The 22555-nt window shown below is 46.8% G+C and overlaps 2 protein-coding genes across 2 annotated transcripts in view; one reads left to right on the top strand and one right to left on the bottom strand.

Moving 5' to 3' along the window:
* Positions 1-6284: 6284 nt before the first annotated feature.
* On the top strand, positions 6285-10631 carry BRF2 (BRF2 RNA polymerase III transcription initiation factor subunit). The gene is made up of 4 exons (XM_051975513.1): positions 6285-7349; positions 7978-8037; positions 8585-8906; positions 9213-10631. Exons 1-4 carry the CDS (start codon positions 7190-7192, stop codon positions 9919-9921), a joined length of 1251 nt encoding a protein of 416 aa, XP_051831473.1. The 5' UTR covers positions 6285-7189; the 3' UTR covers positions 9922-10631.
* Positions 10540-22555, bottom strand: part of ADGRA2 (adhesion G protein-coupled receptor A2) — a 59084-nt gene continuing 47068 nt past the window's right edge. The window contains exons 10-19 of the mRNA XM_051975511.1: positions 21956-22105; positions 21624-21785; positions 20951-21175; positions 20478-20694; positions 16912-17120; positions 15241-15368; positions 14826-14949; positions 14104-14249; positions 13615-13704; positions 10540-13398 (exon numbers count right to left, since the gene is read on the bottom strand). Of these exons, the coding sequence (XP_051831471.1) occupies positions 12120-13398; positions 13615-13704; positions 14104-14249; positions 14826-14949; positions 15241-15368; positions 16912-17120; positions 20478-20694; positions 20951-21175; positions 21624-21785; positions 21956-22105 (2730 nt within the window). The 3' untranslated portion in view covers positions 10540-12119. The remainder of the gene's footprint in view (positions 13399-13614; positions 13705-14103; positions 14250-14825; positions 14950-15240; positions 15369-16911; positions 17121-20477; positions 20695-20950; positions 21176-21623; positions 21786-21955; positions 22106-22555) is intronic.

Below are 22555 nucleotides of genomic sequence, written 5' to 3'. Positions count from 1 at the left end.
ACAAGCCCAGCACTCACTCCTTCTACCATGCTGCCTTACATATATGATATGTAACCTGGGACATGCTTGTACCTTGGCATTTGTTTCCTGGGATTTTCCCAGAAATCTGGGGGAAAATTTCTCCTTTGCTTAGCCCTGACACTCGTCACAAATTTGGTTTTCAAGGAAATTGGGAAAGGGATAAGCATTTAAATATTATCTATTATGTGCCCACCACTTTACAAATATATCACTGGATCCTTACAACAATCCTGAGAGGAAAGTGCTATTATCCCCATTTGAGGAAACAGGCAAACAGAAATCAAGTAAGTTGACCAGACTCACACAGCTAAGTGTCTGAGGTCAGATTTGAACTCAGGACCTCCTAACTTCAGAGCTGCTGCTCTATCTACTGGGCCATCTAGCTGCCCCATATATTTATCTAAAGTTGTACTGATATCTTTTATTTTTATTATTTCATGCTAATCTGAGCCCCTGAACTGTCCCTTGTAACAAAAGGAAAAATATATATATATATATTAATTAAAGCTTTTTATTTTAAAAATATATACTTGAATAATTTTCAATATTCACCCTTACAAAATCTTATGTTCTAAATTTTTTCCCTCCCTTCTCCTCATCCTCTCCCCTAGATGGCAAGTAGTACAATATATGTTAAAATTGTGCAATTCTTCTATACATATTTCCACATTTATCATGCTGCACTAGAAAAATCAGATCAAAAAGGGAAAAAATGAAAACAATGCAGGCAAATCACAAAGAATAAAAATATTATGTTGTGATTCATACTCAGTTCCCACAGTCCTCTGGGTGCAGATGGTTTTCTCTATCACAAGACCATTGAAACTGGCCTGAAACACCTCACTGTTGAAAAGAGCCACGTCCGTCAGACTTGATCGTCATATAGTCTTCTTGTTGCCATGTATAATGATCTCCTGCTTCTGCTCACTTCACTTAGCATCAGTTCATGTAGGCCTCTCTGATGAAATCATCCTGCTGATTGGTTCCCAATTGACACAGCAGTCATATTCAAACAAGTCCATGTCCCCTGCTACAAGATATCACCACTTGAAGGAGGGGTGATCTCTGGCTTCATGGAAATCAAGGGATAGAAATCACTGAAAGAGTCCCAAAGCAAAAGAATATAAAAAATACTGCCTACTCCTGCAGTGGTGGAGGTGCCTGAGAAGGGTTCCTTCCACAAGAACCCCGACACTCAGTTGCTGATCATTTTTGAAGCAGATCCACAATCACTGCACCTCAGTCAGTGTAGAGGGTCCCAGACAGTAGGGGAACTCCCAGTGAGGTATAAGACCCTTCAGCCCAAAGGGAACCTGCTGACAATGTCTGGTTCGGCTCCCCATCTCCTCTTGGGGTCTCTCACCCTTCTTGAGAAGTGGGGGAGAGAGGGAGGGTTAGGACAACCTGTGTTCTATTTGAAGCAGAGATACTTGCATAATAGCAGGGTGCTTATAGCTAGCACATAGCACAGCACATGCTGTAGTGATGTAATGGTACTATAGTTAGCATATGCTCATTGTGCTGTGGTGATCTAATCTTACCATAGTTGGCACATGCTCAGTGAGCTGTGGCGATGTAATTGCACTAAGGTATTTAAGGCTGAGAGAAATTGAAATAAAGACTCCACGTTTGACCATTCACAGGGGTTCCTGCCTCATTACTCCTCCTCTAAGAGCAAGGACTGGGGCTAGTCCCCGAGATCCTCCAGAGAGCTAGTCCGGACTGTACATTTTGGCATCCAGACGTGGGACTCTAGAAAGCACAGCACATTTTGGCGCACACTACAACTCAGGGGTGCTCTTGTCTGTCACTCTAGCAAGGTTCTAGGGCTCACATTTCTCAGATGGGCTCTTTCAGCCTCAGTTTCCTCATCTGTAAAATAGAAACAACCTATTTCAGGTGATATCAGATTTAACATTTTAAAATAGATTTTATTATTATGTGAGGTACTTGTTTCTAACAAAGGTCCAAATCTGTAATCTCAATTCAGTTGACCACCCCAATTTATGTTAAAATCAAGGACCATCTCTCCCTCCCCCTCTCCAATAAGTGGTGAATGGATACAAATAAATAGTTTTCAGAAGAGTAAGTACAAATGATGAGTGTCTGAATGGCCAAACTGGTGTTTTACTTAATACTTCAAAAATGCTCCCCCTGGGTTGTCTGAGCACTTGGGCTTGAATTCTGACTTTGCTGGACAAGTCACAAAGACTTTCTCCACCTGGTTTTCACTTCATGTGGGAGGTGGATTAGCTCATCTCCTCAGATCCATAGACTTCCAAATCTATGATCCTGTGGGAAAAGATCAAAATGGTCAATATCAGAGGGACAAACACATCTACTATGAGTGGGGATATGAAGGTCCAGCTTTTCTGGAAAAGAGTGAGAAATTTGAGAAAAGCTTTGCTTCTCTTTGCTACAAAGGAGATTTTTATATGGGAAGTGGAAGATATTGGGAATTGACTAATTTTTAAAATATTATTTGAGAAATGTAATTAAACTTGTTTAAACTTTTTGGTTGAATGACACTTAAACTTTGACCCAGCAATAGCACTATAGGTGTGTTTCCCAAGACAGGGAAAATGGAAGAGAATATACATGTTCTAAAATATAGTAGTTCTCTTTGTGGTAGCAAAAAACTGGGAATTGTGGGGATGCCTATCAGGGAAAGCTGAACAAATTGTGGTATATGCTCATGATGGAATATTATTCTGCTATAAGAAATGACTCAATGATTTTTGGTAAACGTGGAGAAATAATGAAGAGCACAATGAGCAGAACCAAGAGAACATTGCGTACAATAACAGCAATATTATTTTAAAAAGGACTTTGAGCAACCAAGTCATCTTGACTATTATAAATAGCCATTTTAACCCCAAAGATCTTAAGAAAGAAAATGCTGTTTGACTCCAGAGAATAATATTGATGATATGGGAAATGATCAACTGATTGATTTGGAAAAACATGGAAAGAGTTGGATTTAATAAGAAAGATGCTATCCACTTTCAGAAAAACATTTGATAGGAGCAAATAATATGGTCTTATATATGTGGGTATGAGTGTATAGATGTGTATATTTATAGATATATCTATAGATATATAGAAATCTGTCTTTATGTGTGTGTGTGTATATATATGTACATATATATGTATATATATATATGTGTATATATACATATATATATGTATCCATCCTTAATTGTAGCCTTCGTAGGATGCAGGGCTGCAAGAGCTGAAAAAATAAAGTAAAAAGTTCACCGGGAAGAACAAAAAAAGCAACGAAAAGCTGGGCAGCTTTGAAAACAATGTGTGATATTTATTATATAGGTTTATTTGAAATGGGGGGAGGGGAGGAAAACTGAATCAGTATCCAAGAAGAGATTATCTAGAAAGAGGCTTGACTTTGCCAGAATGGAAAACAAACAGTAGCTGATGGAAAATGATAAGTAACGAAGAAATTAGAACCTGAAGAACAATGAACACAATGACTAGAACTATATGTAAGTTAGAGATAATCAACCTAGGGAAGGCATTAGCATTAAAGGGGGATCAGGAATGGCTTCTTGTAAAAGATGGAACTATAATAACATAAATGATAACTACCCAAAATGGCAGCCAAACACTGATTAGTGGCATTGCTCCATCTTAGTTTAGAATGGCAGAAAATCGGACACATTTTCTTCCTTACCAAAGGGGTGGGAGACTGGTTGCAGGATTTTGCAAAGCACCAGATATAGCTCCTTTGTAGGTGGGTTTTGCTACCTTGTTTTTCTTTGTTATCACCTTTCATTGAAGTTTGGGGATGAGGAGATAGTAGACATAATCAGGAAATAGTTTCTAGGTGTCTTTTTTAAAGCAGCAATAAAATTTGAAAAGTATTCACTGCTTTCTCAAATTTTCTTAAAACCCTATACCTTCCTTTTGCCCTCATTGTTCCCTAGCATGTATCGTATACTTATCTGTGTATATCTATCTGACTTGCCCTCCAGTAACACACACACACATACACACAGAATTTAAATGAACACTGTACATGAGAAAGGTAAAAGTAGTATCAAGGAAGGCCTGAGAATTTGGGCTCAGTCTTGAAAGGACAAAATATATTCTTGGTAAGAAAAAAGTGGGAATTCTCTCGAATTCTTAGCTTTAGCACTGTCCCAGTTACTTGAAATTTAAGACTATAGTTTGTATAGGTGAGATTGAAATTTACAAATTGATAATTCATGAGGTAAGGTGGCAGATTAGTTCCGCTGAGTTTATCACCCACTTTTTTTTTTTAAAGCTCACATGCTTCTAAATGTTTTTTTCTTCTCCCTTTATTCCTGGCTTGCCTTAGATTTACTAATCCTGATTCCAGTTTTAGGTAGGAATGTGAAAATCTTATTTTAGCACTGGTATCTCACCTATCTCATTAAAATAAGGTATAAGGTACTCTCTAGTTGCCAGGAACAATTTACGCATTCCACTTTCCTCCTAATTGAATTTTAGGTCACTGGCCTGGACCCTCAGTGACAATTCCACTTTCAGTCCAGCTCCTACAACTGTCATTGAAAGGAGTAATGATTATGGATAAGGGAGTCACCTTTCTCAATATCGAGAACACCAGCTACTGAGTAACTGCCATAGATGGGAAGGGAAGACCAAGATTCCTGGGAATGGCAACATCCCTACGGTCCTGTTTCTAGCCCAGCTCCTGAAGCCCTGGGAAATTACTTTGGAAACCCAACCTGGCCATTGCTTCTTCAGGTATTGAAGCCCCAGCTATAAAGACCCAGAAAAGATAGTTTTCAGCAGCACAGTCCTTGGCATTGTCAAATGGTTCAACATCAAAAACTCAAGATTTGTCCATGCAAATGACATTAAAGAAGCATTACCATGTGCTCTGTCCCTGACCCCTAACTACGACTGACCTTTTTCATTTTATCTGTAACTGTTATTTAACATTCATTGTGGAGATCTCCCATGAGATTATGAACTCCTTGAAAGAAGTGACTGTTCCTAATTTTCTCTTCGTGTTCCTAGAGCTTAGCATTGTGTTTTACACATAAGTGCCCAATAAATGTCTTTTTCACTCATTTAATATCCTTACTAGGAGTCTGCTTTCAATTTTCCTGTCAATAAGGATAAGTCAGCTCAGAAATTTTGCTCTGCTAAAGCAGAGTGTCTTGATTCATGTAATCATAAAGTTAAGAAGTTTCTGGCATTCACTGGTATTTAAGAGATAGGTGATTTTACATATTATGGCCATTTTACACATTATTCTTGATCATACCTCTTTTCTCATTTCACCTCTCAGATACCTTGAATTTGTTGACTTTATATGAGATATTATTTCATTGGTTTGAAACTGTACAAACAGGCAATCCTCTCTTGGAGATTATAAATTCATAGATTTAGAGAGGAAGGGACTTTAGAAGCCAATGAGTTCGGTCTTCTTATTTTACACATGAGAAATTGAAGATCAGAAAAAATAAGGGACTTTACAGAGTCAAACAACTACTTAAATATCTGGGGTAGAATTTGAACAAGTTCTTTCTCACTCCCAAGTCCAGTGCCCTCTCTCCCCTTAGGATATTGATTTATAATAGCATCAACATTATATACTTATCAATAGTCAATATAACATTTCAAAAGCATCTACCATGGTGTGTGTGTGTGTGTGTGTGTGTGTGTGTGTGTGTGGAGTCCCTGCCCTCAAGAAGTTTATACTCTAATCTGGATTTGGAGTCAGGGTGACCTAGGTTATAATCCCTCCTCCAATACTTGTCTGTTGGCAAATCACTAACCTAATTTTCCTTTTTCTCATCTGTAAAATACTGATAAAAATAACTAGTGCTTATCTCAAGAGGCTTGCAACTATCCAATGAGATCAGCTATTGCTCGCAAAATGCTTTCTAAGAATAAATCGCTTGATTGATTACTTGATAAGCTTTAAAACTCTATAAATGTAATTATCTATTATCATTGGCCTTTTTGTGAACACAATCATAGGCTGTTAGTTATAAAAGCTGCAGTTTCTCAAACTAACTTTGCCCACGTGCAAAATCAACATTTTGATTCGGGATACCACACTGTGCTCCTGGCTCTTCGTAAGCGCTTGAGCGCCCAGTGTCATGGAAACAGGTAGAACTGAGGTAGATTAGATGAGGAAATAGGTAGAATGGAGAGCATTCAGAGTTTGTTTTGTAGGGGTAGCTTCCTATGAACACGACGCCTTTCCCAACTTTTACCGTGAGATTCACGGAAGGATTCGCACAGGGTGTCGGAATGGGGGCAAGATTCTAGGCTGGGGAGAAAGTGAATAAACAATATCTATTTCTCTTTAAAATGTTTATATAAAATAAGCAGGTGGATTTTAAAAAGCTACCCCAAACAATTAGCATAAAATGCAGCAATGGCATTATTTATAACTACAGACACGTATAAGCCATTTTTAAAGGCTTCTGAGCTAGGCTCCGCAAATCTCTCTTCTGATCCTCAGTGCGATCACTATCCTCGTTTTACAGCCGAGGGAGGTGACTTCCCGGGTTCACTCCGTGGCTGGCTGAGGCAGAATTTGAACTCTGACTCAGGTCCGGTGCTCTAACAACTCCCAAGGTTGAGATGACATCTCGCGACATTTTTGCCTGCACCGGGGACTAAAGCACCCAGTTAGCGCCTCTTCTCATTGTCCAACCACGAAGCTCAGAAGTCGCTTTCTTGCTCGATCCCTAACATAAGAAGTTACTAAGGCAGAAGGGCAGGCCGAGCTCCAGGATTCCAGGCTCTTTCCCTTCCGGCCACCCGAGAGCCGGCCCTCAGGTATCATCCCGTCTGATACAAGCGGGAAGGAGTCAACCTAAGCAAACCCTAAGCTACAGATAGCCTGCCAGGCCCACCGACGGAACCTCCTGATCCTGGCTCCTGCTTCCGTCAGAGGCGGGGAAGAGGACCGGCTTGCGGGACGGATGTGACGTAAGAGCAGGGCTAGGGAGGAGTCGGTACAAAAGGCTGGGCCACCATTGAGAGCAGGAAGGTGCGACGCCCAAAAAGGTCCCCTTCCTAATCGAGGAAAACAAAGGCAGGGGAGGCGGTGGGAGGAGGTTTAAAGCCGACGCCAAGAAGTCGAGCAGCTGCAGCCTGAGCTCTGGTGCTATTCCTGCGGTGTGAGGCTGGAGGTGCATCCGAGATGTCGGGTGGGAGCCGGAGCCGCTGCCCGGACTGCGGCTGCGCGGAGCTGGTGGAGGACTCGCACTACGCGCAGAGCCAGCTGGTGTGCGCCGACTGCGGCTGCGTGGTGTCCGAGGGGTTGCTCACCACCACCTTTGCGGACGAGGGCCACCTCCAAGGTGCTCATGCCCCGGGACCTCCCTCCTCCTCGGGCCCGGCCTGCAGCGCCGCCTTCAGGCGGCTCCGACAAAGCCCCTCTGCCGCCCGGCCCCTTTCCACCTTACGTTTTCGCCTTGCTTCCCGTCCTCTCCCTCAGTCCCTTCCCACGGAGACTAGGGAGGAGCCCCGGATGGGGCTGAATGTGGAGCCCTTTTCTATCAGCCCTCTCCCACCCCCTGCCTTGCGGGACTTAATGTACTCTCTCTTTTTTTAGATGGGAACGTAGTGGTTTAAGATTCTACTCCTTCCATTTGGGCAGCAGTAAATCCCGGTTAAGATGAACGGAATTAACTTTCCCTGGCCTTTGGGGCGATTCCATTGAGTAGGGAGCGACTAAACTCTCGGTTGTTGATAACCTCGCCTGGTGGAAGTAACATCCGGGAGTGGGAACTGTCTCCTCCCACCCCTCATTTTTTTTAATGGAATCTTTAGGTGGGAAGGTGGTGGCTTAAGGTCACATCCTTTGCATTAGGTGCTTACAATAAATACTTGTTAAATTGAACTGAACTGACTTTCCCCCGGCCTTTCTGGGTGGTTTTGTTGAACAGAGAGGGACTAAACTGCCTGTTGCTGATCTTTATCTTGCAGAAGTGACGTATTCCAGGAGTACAGGGGAGCATGAACAGGTCAGCCGTAGCCAGCAGAGAGGTAAGACCTAGCGCCCCTCACCAGACCTCAGGTTTAAGGTTGTTGCGTGGCCAAATTTTTTTTATCTTGATTGATTCAGTATGAGATATTTGAGAAAGACAGTGGGTAATTGCGAGTGAAAAATAAGAGTGAATTTAGTTCATCTTCATAGAGAACTCATAATGGGACATCATTAGTTAATCAGTTGATTAGACAGGCTTGATTAGCTGATTAATTGGGCTGTGCTGGAGGTTTGAGTCTCAAGTCTAGCATGGGTTGGAGGTGACCCCAAGAGTAGTCCAGAACTGAATTTGACTTAGTTCTAGATTAAAACATATTGGCTTCTAAGTTATGAGGGAGATGTGCTCAATGAACTGTTTGCTTACGCCTTGGAAATGATTCCCACTAAGTCTTTCCCTTTGGCCTTTAATGTTTGGGGAGAAGTGTTATGAATTGATAATTGATTTTTAAAGTGCCTTTAACAAGACTTGGGATTTCTTACTACATAAGCTCTCCTGATGCCCAGCCTTGAAAGCTAGTGTTTAGAGAGTACTGTGTATTTTCCTAGGGCTTCGACGGGTTCGAGACCTCTGCAGAGTCCTGCAGCTACCATCAACTTTTGAGGATACTGCAGTGTCCTATTACCAACGAGCATTCCAGCATCCTGGCCTCCATGCTGCTAGACTCCAAAAGAAAGAAGTGTTGGTGGGCTGCTGTGTGCTGGTCACCTGCCGACAACATAATTGGCCCCTGACCATGGGCACTATTTGTGCCCTGCTATATGCCAACTTAGAACTGTTCTCTGGCACATACCTGCAGATAGTAAAGGTCCTAGGACTGGACGTTCCTGCCTTGAGCTTAGCAGACCTAGTGAAGACCTACTGTAGCAGGTACTTAGGGCAGGGGCAGAGGGATTGGGAGGGAGGGAACATAGGGACATATTTCTTAGAGCTAAATGTTGATATTTTTTGCTTTTTTAAACTATTTTGACCAAAGCCTACTAGACAAGGTTTTGTTTGTTTATAGTATTATGCCAGATTTATTGATATATATTGTATCCCATATTGCTAAGAAATAGCAATATTATTCCCTACCACCTATAGCTGGCATGTTTTCCTTAATTATGTTATATTAGGAGAAACAACTACTTCTGGTCACTAAATAAGGTCTTTTTTTTGGGGGGGGTACTCTTATAGCTTCAGACTTTTCCAGGCTTCCCCCTCTGTGTCAGTCAAATTTGTGGAAGACAAAGAGAAAATGGTGTCCCGGACATTACAGCTGGTAGAGCTGGCAAGTGAGACGTGGCTGGTGACAGGAAGGCACCCTGTGCCAGTGATAACTGCTGCTGCCTACCTGGCCTGGAGATCCCTGCAGCCTGGGGGCCGACTGACCTGCTCCCTTTCCAGATTCTGCAAGTTAGCGGGTGTTGACCTGCCCCATCCAGCATACCTCCGAGTTCAGGAACTGCTGGCCATACTTCTGCGGATGGCAGGGCAGCTGGCCTGGCTGCGGATATTGAACTTAGATAAGCAAACAGTAGTGAAGCATATTGGGGACTTGCTTCAGCACCGGTGCATTCTCCTCCGCCAGGCTTTTCGAGATGAAGCTGAAGAGGAGGAAGGAGATGAACAGCAACAAGAAGAAGGGGAGGAAGCAGGGAGCAGTACCTTAGAGATGCCTGAAAAGAAAAGGCCAGCTAGCTCCCCACCTCCTCTGCTCCCTCCCTGCATGCTGAGGCCTCCAAAGCGGCCCTGTCCCATACCTGCTGATTCCAGAGTTACTGGGGAGGAGGATATATCTGACAGTGAGATCGAGCAGTATTTGCGCACACCTCGAGAAATCAAAGACTTCCAGAGGGCCCAAGCTGTGAGCCAGGCTGGGACAAGTGCCCCCATCACTTCCTGACCAACCTTCTCACTGGAAGATTTTGCACATGGCCTGGAGCTCTGGTCCCCCCAGAGTAGCGCAGTGGGGAGAGTGCTGGCTGTAGAGGATCTTGGTTAGAATTCTGCTCCAGTTTGCCATATGATCTTGAGCAAGTCATGTCAAATTGACTGTGGGAATAAATGATCTCAAGGTGCTCTCTAGCTCTAACTTGCAATTAGCAGTCCTACAATAGGAACTAATCCTGTGCAGGGAAGAGAATCGAACGTTTATCATTTACCACAATATGATCTAAGCAGAAGAGGCTGCTCTGTATGACTGGTACCATGTCCTAGAAGAATAGGAATGAATGAATGAAGTGAGCAATATGTTGGTTGCATTCCTCTGTCCTTGACAGCATGTTGACTTAGTAGGAATATTCTGACTGTGGAGTAGGATCTAGTACCTTTGATTCTTTACTTGAGATCATACCATTTCATCCTGTCCACAGGTTAAAATTTAAGGTTTTTTGCTAAATGATCAAATGGTCTAGCCTATTACAGATGAAATCCATGGATTTGGGGTTAAGACAGGAGGATTTTACATTTCCCTTTAAATGTAAAGGGACACAAAAAGACTGAGGGTGAACTAGAACCAAACTCATGGGACTTTGCAAATCTTTAATATATTAAAACAAGAGGCATCTGCTAGAAAACATTCTATCGTATAAAACCCGAGTTTTTAAAAAACAAGTTTTCTTTGGCACTTTTCATTCCCTCCCCTCAAGTCCCTTTTCCCCAGCATATTGCAAAAGCTCTCCAGTGCTAAGGCATTGGCAGGGTATGTAAACAGCAGCCAGAATATGTGGAAGAATAATACAAAGCTTTTTTTCTTTCTTTCTCTAATATAGTCTCTGTGCAGCAAGCGTAAATAACAGAACCCACCCCTAAAGAATGGGATCTCCCTCTCCCCTATGCCCTCCTTATGGACTTTGGGTGACATATAAGGACAAGAACAGAGAAGCATGAACAGAGTTGATCTCTGCTTCTTAGGTCTCTCACCCTCTCCCTCTCTCCAAAAGGCACTGTGGGCAGTTTCTTTAGGAGACAGCTTAAGGCCCAGGGGTGGGGGTGGGGAAATGAGGGGATAGAAAATGAAGGCAAAACTGAACTATGCAGCATGAGTGGGGGAAGATCTCCACCAGACGCTTCAGCTACTGCCTTGCAGAGGTCCCAGTGAGAACAGGAAGCTGGCTTGACCTGAGAGGCACTTTATGGCCACAGAGCTGGGGTCTGAGAGGACTCCCTGGAGCTCTGTTATATGCTCTTATTCAGGAAGAGGAAATTCATTTTCTCTCAGGCCCTCCAGGGCCAAAGCCTGAGAGAGAACTGGGCTTCAAAAAGTGTTTCCAACACTGAAGCCCCAGCATGGCTCCTCCATGGCTACTCTGGGAACTAAAATAGCAGTTCCTGTTCCTTAGCTTTGGTTCTTCTTGCCTTCAAAGCCCCTGACACGATCAACTTTTCAAGTCTAGGGATAGTTTATCTTTGACCCCAGTTTTGTAATGAAATATTAAGCTTGAATTAGGCACTTTAGGTCAAAGGTAACACCCTACTCTTTGGTTCTATCTGAACAAATCTCAGCTTTCTTGCCCATTTCCCAGTTTCCCTTCTGAAGATCACCCTCCTTGCCTTTGCATAGTTGCCTTTCAAAGCAGCAGCCTCCTCTGATTAACCCATGGGGCCTGGTTCTAAAAACGAGGCTTTAGACCTTTCAAGAAAACTGAGGTGGCAGAAAAACTCCCCCAGATGCTCTTCTGATCAATTGACACGTGAGTGAGACAGTGGAACCTTCCTGGGCCCCCACAAGCTGCCCTTTTTCTGTGGGGAGAGTTGCTCCCTGGACTAGGTGGCCTTGCTGGACGGAATCAAGGATCCTGGACAGACACACTTAAGGAGGGTGGGGGGTGGGGTAGAAGGGAAGCACCAGGCTATTGTGTGCCCCAAAGATTGTCATCCTTTGGAAAATCTCCCCTCAGGAAGTTGCCCCTCCTCTAGGAAAGTTGAGGAATAGTGTTCGTGGACTGGCATCTGCCTTACTGTCGAGGAGAGGTGCTGCCTTGGGCTGCCACCAATGTGGGGAACCTTATGAGGTACAGCCAGAGCTCCCCAGCTTGGCCCTCCGTGATCAGGGTGCGTGAGTGAGTGCGTGTTCCCTACTGCTCCCACAAGCCCTTCGAGCTACACGGTGGTCTCGCTTTTCCAGAGGCCCGTCTTCATGCAGCCACCAGCACCAGTCTCTGTGCTCCCTAGGTTGATGTCGTATTTCCCGGCCTTCAAGGCTCCGTTCTGGCTAGCGGTGTTGAGCGGGTAGGAGCGACGCTTGCTCTCCTCCAGCAGCCCCCCGCCGCCCTTGAGGTTGTCCCGGCTGGCACAACGCCGCTGGGCCGCGCGTCCGGCCTCGGGCCCCGGGGCCCCACTGGTGTCGCTGCCCTCGGAGGGGCTGAGCGTGGGCTCTGCTTCCCGCGGGTCCGGGCCCGGCCCGGCGCCGGGACTGTTGCGGCTGCTGCCCGGGTAGCTGTCGGATGGGCTGTTGTGCAGGCTGCCGCTCTCGCTGGACTGCAACTCGGACGGCCCGGTCAGAGCCGCCGCCGATCCACCCCGAAGCGCCTTCAGGCGGTGCTTGCCTCCCGCGTCCCCGGCACGATGCCCCTTAGGCCGGCTCTTGTGCCCCCGACGGGCGTGATGCACGTTGTTGGGGTGGCGGGGAGCAGGCCCCCGAGGGCCCCCGGCGTCCGGCTCTTCCGCGAGGGCTCCCACACCCGCATCGCAGGCCTGGCTCTGGGCTAGCTGCAGGTTGGTCAGCTTGCAGGGACTCGAATGTTGGGCGTGACTGCTGCTGCCACTGGGGGAAGATTTAAGGGAGGAGTGCCCCTCGGCAAAGACTGGAGAGCCGTCCTCTAGGATGGTGGACAGGGGCCTGGGCAGGGGGCGAGTGGAAGGAGGGGACGAGGGGCAGCAGGCCTGCCAGGAGGCCCGGACGTCCCTCCTTCTGACACAGTGGTGGGAGAAGACGAAGAGCCCCAGGGCCACAGCTACCACCCCATACAAACAGCTGCACACCACGCTGGGCAGCCACTGCTGGGATACTGCCAGGGCCCCACAGGCCCACAGTGCCAGGTACAAGAAGTGAGTGGTCACCAGCGCCCCAAGCTGGGCCCCGGGGGAATAAATGCCATCCCCATCCCCCGGATGTCCCGCGGAAATCACTCCTCCGCCCGAAGCAGACAAGAGGGAACCCGAGTCACTCAGGAGGGGGCCGCTGCCTTGGAGCCTGGCCGGACCCCGGAGGTCCTCCCCCGGCTCCAGGGAGGCTCTGCTGTGGCTCCCTTTGGGGCCCTGCGCCTGGGGGCCCCGTAAGCTCAGCCCTGCACATAGAAAGTAGATCCAGGTGATCAGCAGGATCAGCGCCACGGGCACGTAGAAAGCTCCCAGGCTAGGGCGCCACACCAGCCAACAGCTGTGGAGAGACGGGCGGGAGTCAGGAGGGCAAGGACAACTTCTGCAGGAGACCTGGGGGAATGGCTGGGGCTGTTCAAAGAGGAAAGCCTCCCGTGCGGGGAGGGAGACGGGCGAGCAAGCGCCGGGAGTAGCCAGGGGATCGGCGCGAGGAGCCGAGAGGACCCGCGGCGGTGGCTTTTCCAGGGTAGAAAAAGCGGCTTGGGCACATACTCACTAGGGATTATGATCCCGGTAATTATGGATGTTGACAGCCGCAGTGATACCACAGATGATGAGAGGGATGCCTCCAGCAATAAGATAGAACCTGAGGAAAAGAGATCCGGGTTAAGAAGTGGAGAGAACGGGAAGCCTCAGGATCAAGGCGCTGTGTGCAGTGACTTTTCCCCTTCCCGTCCCATTCTCTCCTTAGGCTGCTGGCAGGGTCTTCCACCTGAGGAGAAGGGACCGGGGGCCGGGGAGAACTTCAGAAACCAAAACCAAGTTGCCTCTCCCCTTTCCTTTCGCTGAACTGAATGGAAGATGTCCTTCTGGCTCTCTGACCTTCATCAGGAGATGATACCTGAGCTCCTGCTTCGCCTTTCTGCAGGACTGATCCTGCCTGTGCAAGGGGCCCAGCAAACCCCGTTCTTAGTATACTCATCTAGCTCTCCATCCCTCGCTCCTCACAAGCTCAGAATATTTAGGGGTCGGAGGCTTCTTTTACCGGAGCATTGGCCGGGGAGTGGGCGGGGCTGGCTCCCCTTCCTGAGGCGGTGGGGCCCTCCAGGTCAGCTCCTTGTAGAGAACGCGAGCTTTCACCCCCATCCAGAGCAGCGTGGACAGCGATGAGTAGTGCAGGGTGATGCCCACCTGCAGGGGGGAGGAAAGGAGGCGTCCGACCGGGAAGGAACCAGGGCGGCTGCCGGCAGGATCGTCCCGGAGGTACAGCCGCCGCCTGAGAAAATTCCTCTCGTTTTCCTTGACCCATTCCTCCTGATTCTTCATCCTCCCATAGCAACTGGTCTTTTTCCTCCCCCAGGGAATCTGGGGTGATATCCTAGCTACATCCTCCTCGATGATTTCCCCATGGAGGTTCCCATAGCGTCCTTCCCCCTTCGGCCCACATTCCCTCTGGTCCTTACGGCATTCTCTCCCTCCTGGGTTTTCTTCTTACTGCCCCCCTTCAGTTCCCTATTACACCCCTCCTTTCCCTGCTTATATTCCCCATTGCATTTGCTCATGGTACCATTACTTCCCTCTCGTCCTTGCCCTGACCTTCACCAATGTTTTTATTTCTCCCATAAAAGGGGAGTCGGAGTCAGGTCTATAGTAGAAGACAGCCTCTCCGGCATTGTGCATAGCCTGTGGTGGTTCCTCTCCGAGGTCACCCCTCCCCCAGTTCTCCTTCCCCGCCCCCCTCACTCCGGGTCCCAGCCGCTGCCTTACCGCCTGACAGACAATTAGGTAGTTGGTGAGGGTGATGCCGCCTGCAAAGACGGCCGAAGTCATGGCCATGTGGAAGCACAGGTTCAGCAGCATGTGCCAGCCCTTTCTCGAGACATGGATGGAGCTGCCATAGACACACGTCACCCTGCTGGCACCCGGGCTCAGCTGGAGGCAGCCCCTAGCCCACCCACCGCGAGCCTATGGCACCTCTCTGCACCCTGGGGACGGCGGGTAGGAGGAGCCGGAAAGGAACGGGAAACCTCCGTCCTCCACCCTCAAAACCTGCCCTCACCCAAAGCAGGGCGTTGGAAAGGGGCTCAGCCCCTGCTCTCCATTCCCCAGCACCAAGCGTGGCCTCCCAACACCTCGGTAACTCCTTTTCCTATTTTCCCATTTTCCCTCCAAGGACTCCCACCTGTGATTGAGGATGTAGGTGATGATGGTAGAAAAGAGGCAAAGGAGCAGCAGGGCAGTGCAGGGGTATACAACGGGATGCAGAACTGCACCTGGGCCTCCTGCTTCCCGGGGGAAAGTGCTCAGCTCCTAGGGAGGAAACGGAAAAAGCAGGAGAACAAGAGCCCAGGGCTCTGAGCAGGAGGCCGGGCCCACTTACAGCGTTAGCGATAGCCATTATCCGGTGTTTTCTCAGTGCCCGGCACTGTGCTAAGTACTAAGGATCTAAACAAAGGCAAGCCAGTCTGGGCTCTCTAGAGCTCCTAATCGTGTGGTGACAAGCTGCACTGTCCCTAAACAGGAACTCCACATTTTTCACTGTTTGGTCCAAAATATAGTCATTATTCTCCAAGATCTATGCATCTAGCCTTTTTCTCTCTCCTAAACTCCAGTCTTGCCTCATCAACTACTGCTTTCTGGATATTTCCTCTGGGATATTCCCCAGGAACCTCAAACAGAGGTGGGTAGAGAGGTTGGCCCAGTGAATAGAGTGTCAGGCCGGAAGTCAGGAGCACCCGAGTTCAAAACTGCCCCTCACACCCTCCCTAGCTGGGTTACCTAGCCCTATGTGCCTCAGTTTCCTCATCTATAAAATGAGTTAGAGAAGGAAATAGCAAACCACTCTAGTGTCTTTGCCATGAGAGCCTCAAATGGCTCATAGAGAGTCACCTACAATTAATGAGACGATTGAGCAACAGCAGCAACAACAAAAACAGGAGTCATTTGTCTTCCCTCTTAAGTGTTCCTCTTCTTCAGACTTCTTTCTGTTAAGAATACATCTGTCTGTTCTCTCAGTCACTCAGGCTTGTAATTTTATAGTCACATTTTTTGACACTTTGATTTCCCTCCATCTACTCACTTGCCTCTACCTATTTTCTATCTGTCCCCTTCTCTTCATTCTTTCCTTACTATTTCTTCCCTGGATTGCTGTAATAGCTTCTCAAATAATCTCACAATACTGAGAGGTAGGTATTTTATGATCCCATTTTACAGTCGAGGAAACTGAGGTAGACTGACAATAAATCAATTGCCCAGAATCACAGCTAGTGAAAATCTAATACTGGATTTGAACTTAGGCCTCCCTGATTCTAGACCTGCTGCTTTGTGATACCCCCACAGAGTTGCCCAGGAACCTCATTTTATAGAAAAGGAAATGGAGGCACACAGAGAGAAAGTGAATTACCCACAGGCACACAGAAAGTGCCAGAATATCCTGACTCCTAAATCCCCTGGTCTTTCTACTGCTCCATTGTTCCTTCTTCCCAGCCATCACATGTACAAATCACATCTCCTATATTTGATTTTTCCTTAGGGAGAAGAGAAAGAGTGGGACAATTTTGTTCAACTTGGAGAAAGTGAAAGCAAGCATTGGAAGGAAATCTCCTGCTTTGTAAGGATTCATCTTCTCTGGGCATTGAGCTGTAATGGTGGGAAAAGTCGGCCAAGGGTTTTGTGAGGAAAGATGGAGCCATGTGGGAGAGACTGGAGAGATGAGCTTCATATCTCCCAATTCTTTCCCACTGCCTCTGTTTGCTTGTGGGATCAAATATTTTTCCCAGTCCTTCCTTTCTCCCTCTTCTATGCAGGTGTTTATCTGTCCATCAGTCTGTCTGTGTCTCACACATAGACATACCATAAGCACTGCAATGTTGCCAAGGTGCTGGCAGTACAGGGAGCTGACATTGGACTGGCTGGAGTGGAGCTGGCAGCCCTCAGAAGTCCAGCCTCCTGGACCTCCAGGCCCTTCCATGCTCCATGAAGCTGCTACAGGATCCACCCCTTCAGCCCAGTGCCTTAGGGAGACAGCCACCGGCTCTGTGAGATTCCCAACACCACAGCCACCTAGGAAGGAAGAGATAAATAGGGGAAATAAAGATTGGGGAGGCACACAGCTCCTACTATGCTCTTGGCTCTGTGCTAGGAAATGGGGGAAAAAAGGGGAAAGGTGTGACACTTAACCTACATAAAGTATTGGTCCACACCCCTAAAATGTGTCTCTTTGAAAACAAAATATAAAGATATATAGGCAAAATAATGACGTGGATGTGTTCCCTCCCCCTATTTGGGGGCCTGGATAACTAACTCCTTAGATACAGATTATAACTCCCCTTCATGTGCTGCTGTGCCCTGTGTGAAGAGTCTCTTGATCTTCATTTAGCTAAGGTAATTCTCAGAACAATAGCACACATTGCATCCCTTGAAGCTTGTGAGGCTGCTAGAACTTGTAGGCAGGCAGGGCTTTCAAGACATGGGACTCTGGTCCCATCTATGACTTGATGAAGCAGGGAAGGATTTTAGTATTTTTTATTAATATATAACATTATTGTATATTCATATAACTTTATGCATCATATATATATGTATGTATATATATATATATATATATATATATATATAAATCCTTCCTTAGGAAGGATATATTTCTATGTCTCTATATATCCTTACTAAGAAAGGATTTATATATATATTTATTATCTATTATCTATACCTTATCCTTACTAAGGAAGGATATATATATATATATTATATAGAAATACATATCTATTATGTATATCTATTTTATATCTATATCTATTTGTATATATCCTTACTAAGGAAGGATTTTTTTAAAACATTCCTCATTTAAAATAGATTCTTGTCCTTTTTTATTAATAGTTCTCTTTACCTCAATTACATTCATTGCTATTTTCTCTCTCTCTCTCTCTCTCTCTCTCTTCTCTCTCTCTCTCTCTCTCTCTCTCTCTCTCTCTCTCTCTCTCTCTTTTTTTTTTTTTGGTGAGGCAATTGGGATCAAGTGACTTGCCCAGGGTCACACAGCTAGGAAGTGTTAAATGTCTGAGCTCACTCCTGACTTCAGGACTGGTGCTTTCTCCACTGCGCCATCTAGCTGCCCCTCATTGCTATTCTTTAAGAGTGCATCCTTTTGCATTTATTTTTATTCATCCCATACATGTGGTATGCACATAAAAAGGTAAATAACAATACAGGATAGCAAATAATGAGTCAAATAAGAGATTCAGATAACTAGATAATAATTCCCATAGGAAATCAGAAAAGAGATAAATCACTGTGGGCTGAGATAATGAGAAAAATCTTCATAGGAATGGTGGAGAAAATTTTAGTAATGAAATAAAGATGTCAAGAAAAATAACAATAAAAATAATTTTTACTATGTAATAAAGGAGCTGTGAAGAAGAGAGGATTTTGGGGGAAAGCTGAGTTTTGTTTTGAATGTGTTGAATTGGAGAAACCTACAGGACATTCAGTTTAAGATCTCCAAAAGGAAGTTGGTGAGAAGAGTTTGGAAGTCAAAAGAGAAGTTAGCATAGATCTAGATATCTGAAGGGAAAATCTACATAGAGATAATAAATGAATTCTTTTCTGATGAGATGTGATGAGCAGCTGATAGGTCAACAAAGGAGAGAATAATGGAGGGAGAGGAGGGAAAGGGCCAGGATAGAGTCTTGGGAGACATTATGGATAGTGAGCATGCCATCAAAGAAGCAAAAGTAGGAGGTGAATAAAAGAGCAGGGTACAACATCCCCACTAAGCATTGGCTTGAAGGTGGAAGACTCACATTTTCTGAGGCAGACCATTCTAACAGCTCTCATTGTTGGAGAGTACCTTTGCAACTTCTACCCATTGTTTCTGGTTCTATCCTCTTGGGTTAAACAAAACACACTTAAAGCCTCTTCTTAGTCTTTCAAATGCTAACCCTTCGGGTGGCATTTCCCTTCTCCTCAGTCCCCAGCCCAGCCTTCTCCTGCCCAGGGTAAACATCCCTCATTCCTTCTATCCCTCCTTTTATACAAGAGTTTTGAGATTTCTCACTATCCTGATCACTTTCTGACTTTATCAGAAGTCCCCGACTGCCTGGTCTTCCCAGGCTTTATCAATGCCCTTTCTAAAAGGTAACAACCAGGACTGAACACAGTATTCCAGATGCAATCCAATTAGGGTAAGAGATCTTTTTTTTTCTGGATGTTGCTTCTGTTTATGCATTTTCTTTGGTCATCAAGTTATACTGTTATAGTATATGAAAACCTCCTGGGTCTTTTCCCATTAACTATGGTCTGATCACCTCCTCACTATTTATATAATTGTATTTTTGAACCCAAGGGTTGCACTTTGTGTTTATACTTATTAATTATACCTTTTTCAATCTGACTCATTTAGTAGATTATTTCAATATATATAGGCATATATTATAAAATATATATAATAGTGTCTATATTATAGTATATACGTAATATAGTAGGCACGAAGTGATGAACAAACCTGTAGAGATGAGTTTGTTTTTTTAAATTTTGCCATCAGCTATATTAACTATTTTTTCTCTCTGTATTTGATGCGAATGTCATGGATGTAGTCAGCCTTCTACAGCCCTGCTATTCCTATTCCCTGGACTTGTATAGTGCCTTGTGTGGTTATTATTGTTCAGTTGTGTCTGACTCTACATAACCCTATTTGGAGTTTTCTCAGCAAAACTACTAGAGAGGTTTGGCATTTCCATCTCTAGCTTATTTTACAGATGAGGAAACTGAGGCACATAGCGCTAGGTGATTTGCCCAGCAGCACACAGCTAGGAAGAGACTGAGATTAGATAATTTTTAAATTAGTTGTTCTTTCCTGTTATTTAATTATTGTCTTGCTTTATATCCAATGTGTGTGTTCTGTTTTCCCAATTAGATAGTGGGCCCTCAGTATTTTCTATATAGTTGTATGTGTGTAGGCAGTGGGATGGGAACAAGGGGGGTGTAGTGAATGTGCAATTGTGTATTAGGGAAGGGATTTTTTCACACGCTGTCCAGACTCCCACAACCCTTCTGGAGCTTAACATCTGGTCTTATCCAGGAGCCGCTCTGTCCTTACTAAGGAAATCTCCCATTCTCTCCCCAAATGGCAAATTTCACTTGGCTCTCTTTCAAGCACCAGGGTCCTCAGATGCCAGAAGAAAGAAGGTTGGGGGAGCACAGGAGACACGGTGCCCAACCTGACTCCTCCTCTGAGGGGCCACTGCTCATCTCACTTGCAGTAGTGAGAAGGCTTTAGCCACTGGTCTCCACCTCTTAATGGGTCATTCCAAGCCCAACTTTCTCATTTCTTCTCTGAGACCTTCACTCAACCTCCCATCCTCCTCCCACCCCCAGGGATCCCTCCCTTCTCTGCATTCTTGGGAAAAGAACTGGATCCCTTACTGGTTCCGGCAAAGATCACAGGAGTGGCCACTCCACGCCTCTTGCTGGGCCCTGTGGTTCCAGGCCGGGAGGTGTTGCCATGGCTACGGAAAAGGCGACCATTACGGAAGACGAGCAATTGCAGGGTGCAGTCCGGGGGTATTGGGGGGGCCAGTGCAGCCGGAGGGGATGAGAACAGGCTGGGGGGAAGCTGGATGGAAGCCAGGGCCACACTGTTCTGGGGGGACATAGGGGTTCCTTAGAAAGCCCTTTGAGCTCTTGACTTTATTAGTACTCAGTCCCTCTGGTCTTCCTCCCCTTTCCCTCCACAAAAACAAACAGATAAACCCAAATCTGTTCCAATTTTGGTTCTCCTCAATGATTCAACCTCCCCCTTTTCTGGGCTATCCTGGTCCCCAGGATCTCTCATCTCAGCAATACCCCATCCCACCCCCACCTCTATTTCTACCTCTACCCCCAATCAGTACCCCTACCTTGATATGGAAAGTGGACAGGGAGATATTGGGCCGCCCAGTGGTACAGCGGAAACGGAGTTGTTGATCAGCGAGGGTCTCCTGCTCAGGCTGGGGGTCTAGTCCAGGGGGCCCTGGCCGAGGCCCTGAGACCGCCGGCTCCCGCTTCTGGTACGCTGTACAGCTGAGGCCCACGTAGCTGTGGGGTTTGATGAGGTGGGCCTCCAGCACCACGTTCCTTGAATTCTAGGAATGGAGATCGGAGCACTCTGTAAGCCGAGGCACCCCATCTCCCTTCATGCTCTATGAATTCAAGTTACAGTGAATTGTGCTTGTCCCACCGTGTTCCACCAGCCCCCAATGAAAGGACCTCTCTGAAAGTCTGTCTCGGGGTCCTTCCCTCACTTCTTATATGGGCAGCAGGATTCTCCCCAGGATTCCCTCCTAATTCCAATTCCTTCAAGAGCTGGGCTCACTCTCCCCCTTAGCTCCCTCCGGCTTCCGTGAGAACTTCAACCAATATTAATCTCATCTCCCCTGACTAGGAGCCTGACACTGCATTTGCCCATCTCCATCCCCACCTCCTCCTCTCCCCTGCCTTTCCCACCCACGGACACAGTTTGATTGGCTCTCCCCATGCAGGAATTAAAGTGACTTCTAAGACTCGAGGGGTCTCATCGGCCCCCTTTGTTACCACAGAGATGTGCTGGGCGTGGGGGCTGAGGGCGACCCCTCCGATGCGTTCCAGGGCCCCGATGATCCCGCTGCAGGCCTTGTCCTCCCGCTGGGCCAGCCAGAGCAGGTGTTCATCCACAAGCATTAGGTTACTGGCCATGTCCACCATCACCTCCACCAGCTATAGGGGAGAGAAGCCCCCACTGCATAATGACACTGTTGGCTGGAGGGAACGGTTTGGAACGGAAGGCACTCCCTGCAGGGTGAGGGAACTGGGAAGACCAGGCAGTCGGGGGTCTGGGCAGCTGGAACATCTGGGGCTCGTAGAGCGAATCTTTACAGAAGCCTCACCTCCTTAATCTGGTCAACGTAGCCCAGAAATTTCTGGATCATCTGTGCCACGTAGACCACATCCATCATGTCTGTGAAGCCCGCTGCCTCGGCTGTGTAGACCCGCAGCTGGTGTGCCAAGGTCAGGGCGTTGGAAGCATTTATGGGCATCTGAAAGAGGGTGGGGGTGGGGGTGGGGGAAGGAAGGTCCAGACTCCTTTCCCTTCCCGTCCCGCCCCGCCCCGCCCCGAACCGCCCCGAACCAGAATAATGAAGTCCAAGAACTGCTCCGCCAGACCCAATCCCCTCTCCCGGAGGCTGTGGCCGACGGGTCATGACTCAGAGAAAGGGGAGCAGGGCCCCTTCCACCAGCTGTTGCTGATGAAGACCCGAGGCTCTCAGCCCGTGGATCACTAGCATTATCAGAGAGAGAGAAGCAGGGGGGCTAGCTCTGCCTCTGAACTGCCCATAGTTACTCCCACGCGCTCGGCAGCGGGCAAGAATCAATAGCTGAGAGTGTGAAGCTGCCAAGAGGCCCTTTCTCGTCCCCTGCCTTTCCTTGCTGCTAGTTCCCTGACCCACTCATCCGTTCATTCCTTCAGACTCCGCTCCCGACTCTCC

The sequence above is a fragment of the Antechinus flavipes genome, chromosome 2 (assembly GCF_016432865.1).
Source record: "Antechinus flavipes isolate AdamAnt ecotype Samford, QLD, Australia chromosome 2, AdamAnt_v2, whole genome shotgun sequence".
In the NCBI taxonomy this organism is placed as follows: Eukaryota; Metazoa; Chordata; class Mammalia; order Dasyuromorphia; family Dasyuridae; genus Antechinus; species Antechinus flavipes.
This window is presented reverse-complemented; position numbering and strand designations above follow the sequence as displayed.